Source organism: Ochotona princeps, chromosome 1 (genome assembly GCF_030435755.1).
Source record: "Ochotona princeps isolate mOchPri1 chromosome 1, mOchPri1.hap1, whole genome shotgun sequence".
In the NCBI taxonomy this organism is placed as follows: Eukaryota; Metazoa; Chordata; class Mammalia; order Lagomorpha; family Ochotonidae; genus Ochotona; species Ochotona princeps.
Window position 1 is genome coordinate 132,311,525 of NC_080832.1, and position 4,433 is coordinate 132,315,957.

General features: G+C 45.3%; 1 protein-coding gene across 1 annotated transcript; it reads right to left on the reverse strand.

Annotated features, from left to right (window-relative positions):
• Nucleotides 1-2,017: 2,017 nt before the first annotated feature.
• LOC131481440 (protein FAM170A-like) lies at nucleotides 2,018-3,782 on the reverse strand. The gene is made up of 2 exons (XM_058670415.1): nucleotides 3,597-3,782; nucleotides 2,018-2,538 (listed from the first exon to the last, which is right to left on the reverse strand). Exon 2 carries the CDS (start codon nucleotides 2,534-2,536, stop codon nucleotides 2,018-2,020), a length of 519 nt encoding a protein of 172 aa, XP_058526398.1. The 5' UTR covers nucleotides 2,537-2,538; nucleotides 3,597-3,782.
• Between the last annotated feature and the right edge of the window lie 651 nt (nucleotides 3,783-4,433).

Sequence of the window (4,433 nt, forward strand, 5' to 3'; positions counted from 1 at the left end):
TCCTTCAGGTCCTATATGATTTTGCTTTCTACATCAAGCACATAGTGATGTGCCTGTGGGTGAGTGGAGAAGGAGAGGTAGTGAAGGTGAGGACAGAGAGCAGTATCTGGTATGGGGCATGAGCTTATGCACCAGGTGTTCAAACGCACATGAAATGAAATGGTCTTAAGGTAGAGAGCTCAATGGGAAGATAAACAAGAATATTCTAGATGTTCAGTCAGTTGAGTGATCTCCATTCCAAATTCCTGCTGAGCTGTTACCAGGATTCTGCAAATGCAAAGTTCACTTCCCATGATCTTCATCTATGTCCTATGTGTCCTGGTCTGTCTCCACAAGACAGTCTCCAAGATGTTATCAGTTTTGCCATGGCCTCCTGAGGGGTTTGCAGGCAGATACCTCAGGAAGATGTATTTGCAGAGTACCTAGGGGCTTCTAATGCCTGGATATTCTCCTTCCTGTTGGCACCACAGTTTCACCAACGAATTGGGGAGCTGTTGAGAAGGATATTTTGCTTCTTTCTGGAGACCAATTCTGACTTGATGCTGTCAGGGCTATGAAGAAGGTTGTCTTAGGTAGTAACAGTCACCTTCGAAGCAGGCCAGTGAGCCCATGGCACTACAAGAAAACCAAAACAAAGAAGACTATCAGTTCTCTGAGGAAGGCAGTCAAAGTTATTGCAGTGACTAGGACTTAGCTTCTTTCAGAATCCCTAGCCTGATCAAGAAATTCAAGACTCTTTTTTGCCCATTCTATCAACAGCATTCAGAATATGGATCAAAAGCCCTTTGTTTGACAACCAGCTAACCAAATACGCATATGTTGCAGTAAAAAGCTTGTTTTGCAAACTCTTTGCAGTGGTGTTTGCATTCCAAGTGTCTTCGCTGCTGTTTCATGACAGAATACTTCATTCTGTAACAAGAAGTGTCTATAAGCGTTGTGAGGATGAATACATGTGCCTTCGCCCCCAGGATAAAAATCATGAACAAATCTGCCTGGCAAAGAACCCCTCTGCCTCTCTGTCCTCTGACCCCTGCCCACACTGAGGAAAGAAGCTTCATTCCACAATCTTAGCTTATGTCATGGAAAGTTTCTCCAAGGGACAAATAATGCTACTTGTGCTGGGTATTGAAGGGGACATAGTTTCTTATTCAGCTCCTCCTGGGTATGAACATCTGAGAAGAGAGCCTGAGGCCTTACCTTCAGGAAAGTGGCTGGCCCAGCCTTGGTGTACACATGCACACTTCCTCGGGGTCAGAGATCCCTCTGGCCTGTCTTGCTCCTTACAGAAGTGAGCCAAGGACTACTGCTAAAGGAGGTGTGACTACTCCAATGATTGCATCATCTAAGAAAGAGCTGCTAAATAGCCTTTGCTCCAACTCCCTGACAGGACCTGGACAGGACACTGGCCCTAGTGTTGTCAACCAGATATCCTACTGATCCCACTTGTCTCAAACCATGACTGCTGAGTCTTTGGGGATGCTTTCCTATCTGTGAACTCTCACCTGTTTTAATTGCAGATGACAGCGGTCTGTATTTCCAGGGAATGAGTTTCCTCTCACCTGGGCTGGTGGTAACATCAGGGTGTTTGTTGCTGTTGGGAGGGCATATGGTCTTCCTGTTAGGGTCTGCCTACTTTTCTTTCTCTCTGTAGGGGATTGCAGATGCCATTTGCCAAGGTTCCATGGTCCTGTGGATCACTAGGTGATGGGTTTGTGCAATCAAAAGCAGGTCTTCCAGCTGCTTGGAGTGGATGCAGCTGTGAGACTGCCAGTCCTCTTTCTCATGGGCTGAAAGCACTTTGCATATTTGCTTGATGTTTTCTTATGTACAAACATTTCTGCCTTCCATACATAGGTGTACTCCACCTGATTTTTCTGCCTGATTTTTCTGCATTCTCCTTTTCTTTGCCACCTTCTTGTTTACGATTCTTTTGATTTCATCCAGGCAAAGGCCAGATGAAAAATGCGGCAACTGAAGCCCTCTTTGACTCCATTCTTTATGTGTTCCTCAAGGATGTCTAGGCTGGGGAACACTCGGGGAACACTCGGCAGCAGGCCATGCATTTAAAGCCACTCTCTGGCCACAACAGCCACTCAGGTGTCTTCATTCTGGGCCTCTCCTCCAGGGCTAGAAGCTCTGCTGGACCCTCACCCTCGAAATCGTCTTCATCTACAGTGTCACAGCTGGCCTCACTGTCGATGATCATGTCTTCTGTAAGCACAGAAGAACAGCTGGCTTCCGAATGGACTTTCCCAGTGCAGCTCAGTTCTTGCACTCTTGCCCTCTTCTTGGGGGGTAACAAGCCTTCCTGTGTGTTATGTACAGTGTTGGCCTCTCTTTGCCTTTTAACATACATGTAATATATTTTCATGGCCTGCTCCTTTCTCATATGTAATGCATCTGAGCAGGGCTCATTGGCTAAGTGCACATGAAAACACATGTCATTCCAGGTGGTGGAGCTCTTCTGTTCCACATCCTGGGGTAAAGGCCTGTCAGAGGGTCTAACACCGAGATCTTCCTTCTGGTTTTGATGCATTCCTAACAAGGAAAATTTCAACCATTAGAAAACGTGATTACGTTTGCATAAAGGCGTAGTGTTTCTGGGGCACTCAGAGTATCCCTGCCCATGGAATGTGTGTGATAGATGTGTGCACAAATGTGACTCTTCACTTGTGTCTTCAAATGATACGTCCTATATGACATGGAATTGGTAAGGCTTGTATGTGACAATAGGGGCATGGCATATCTGCTAGAGATGATTCTGTCATCTTGAACACACTTGGTATATTTTTCTGGTGTTAGTAAAAGGTAGTGTTGTGTGTGCGTGTGTGTGTGTGCACTGTGTAATGTGCAGCACAACTGAGCAAATACAGGCATGGCTCCTAGCTTTGCTCCTGTCTGAGAGAGTAGACAGAGTGTCATAGGAAGTACACATGAGCTCTCAAATCATGCTTCTCTGAAAAGCTGCAGATATTGTGAATGTGGCGACATAAGAGAAAGGCTACTTAAGAAACTTAATTCTCTCAAATTGCAAGCATTTTCTTTAGTTTAGTCTAGTCCCAGGGCTAGTTAAGATAGGTGTGCTGTGAGTGTGTGTAAGGTATTCAAGGGATTAGTCAGTAACAGGTTAGGCCTGATTGTCTGTTTGCAAGGGGGATGATATAAGATGTACCCATGTAAGGAGTCTACAGAAAGGCAAAGAGGCACATGGCATGAGAAGTGTCATGAAAAGAACAGCATAAAGAAAGGAGAAATAGTCATTTTGGTCTGAGCTGATGGGGCCTGTAGAGATCTATGAACGTGAGTGTGTGCCAGTCTGCATGGGAAAATTCCAGCCAAGTTTCCGTGCAACTTTTGGCACTCTCAGCCAATGCAGCCACCTCTCCCAGGGCTCACATGGGACAATGCTGTGCTGAAGGACTGTGCTCTTTCTTGGGAACACATTGTCTGTTTGTCCCACCCCAAAGCCTCAGCCTTACTCTTTCCTGAAGTACTTTTGTGTCACTGAAGGAAATGTGAGGTAATTAGGGGGTGGCAGTCTCAGCTTAACTGAATATCCTGGGTAGGTTCAGACACTCCATTTCCATCTGCCTTACCTTCTTCATTAGAATTGCTGGATGTGCTTGAAGAATAGACTGATTCTGATCTGGAATCACTCTCTCCTGATGCCTGGCTGCAGGTTTCAATCTCCACAACCTCGCATGGCTCAGGCACATCTTGTTGAAGCAGCTGCAACTCTGAGAAGGAAATTATAAGAAAACACGTTGTATCATGGCTTAACTGTGTCTATTCTAAAAGGAGCAAACTAAGTGGCTTTTTTGCTTCAGGCATTACTGCCCCCTCCCTGTCCACCACCCACCATGGGACTTGCTCTGTCAGTAGCTGAACCATGCAAATTGCTACAGATAAGAGAAGTTGTTACAATTGTGTATGTGGTAGACATCAGTAGGATTGAGTATCTCTGATGTGACATTGCTGAAGATGTTGACAGAATATTGAAAAGTGGGAACCTTGCCCAAACAGAAGATGAAGTCAGTTAATAAAGTCTGATATCCAAGATTAGCTTCCTTTTCCTTGGGAGAAATGGTGTATGGGAAAGACATGGAGTACACATTTTGTACTAATCACTCCTATTTAATTTGAAAGAGTAAGTTAACAGGAGGAGAAATGGGGTTGCTGAGGAGAAGCAGTAGAACATGCGGGCAGGTGTTCAGTTTGCTGGGAAGGTTAAGATCACATTCTGTACACACCTGCAGTGCTCACAGCCTCACCCACAGCTGTCCCAAATCAAATGTGGTGACTCTGTACTGAGGGGCCGTGTGCTGTTCTTAGAGGAATGGCCCCTATTTGTCATTCCCTCAAGGTATCAAATTTAGCCTTTGGGAAGCAATTGCTCATATTTGAGGGAAAGTGAAGTAATTCAGGGTTGGGCT

Bases quoted from the DNA above. Each gene is read 5' to 3' on its own strand.
- LOC131481440 (XM_058670415.1), bottom strand. From the start codon at position 2,536: ATGCATCAAAACCAGAAGGAAGATCTCGGTGTTAGACCCTCTGACAGG.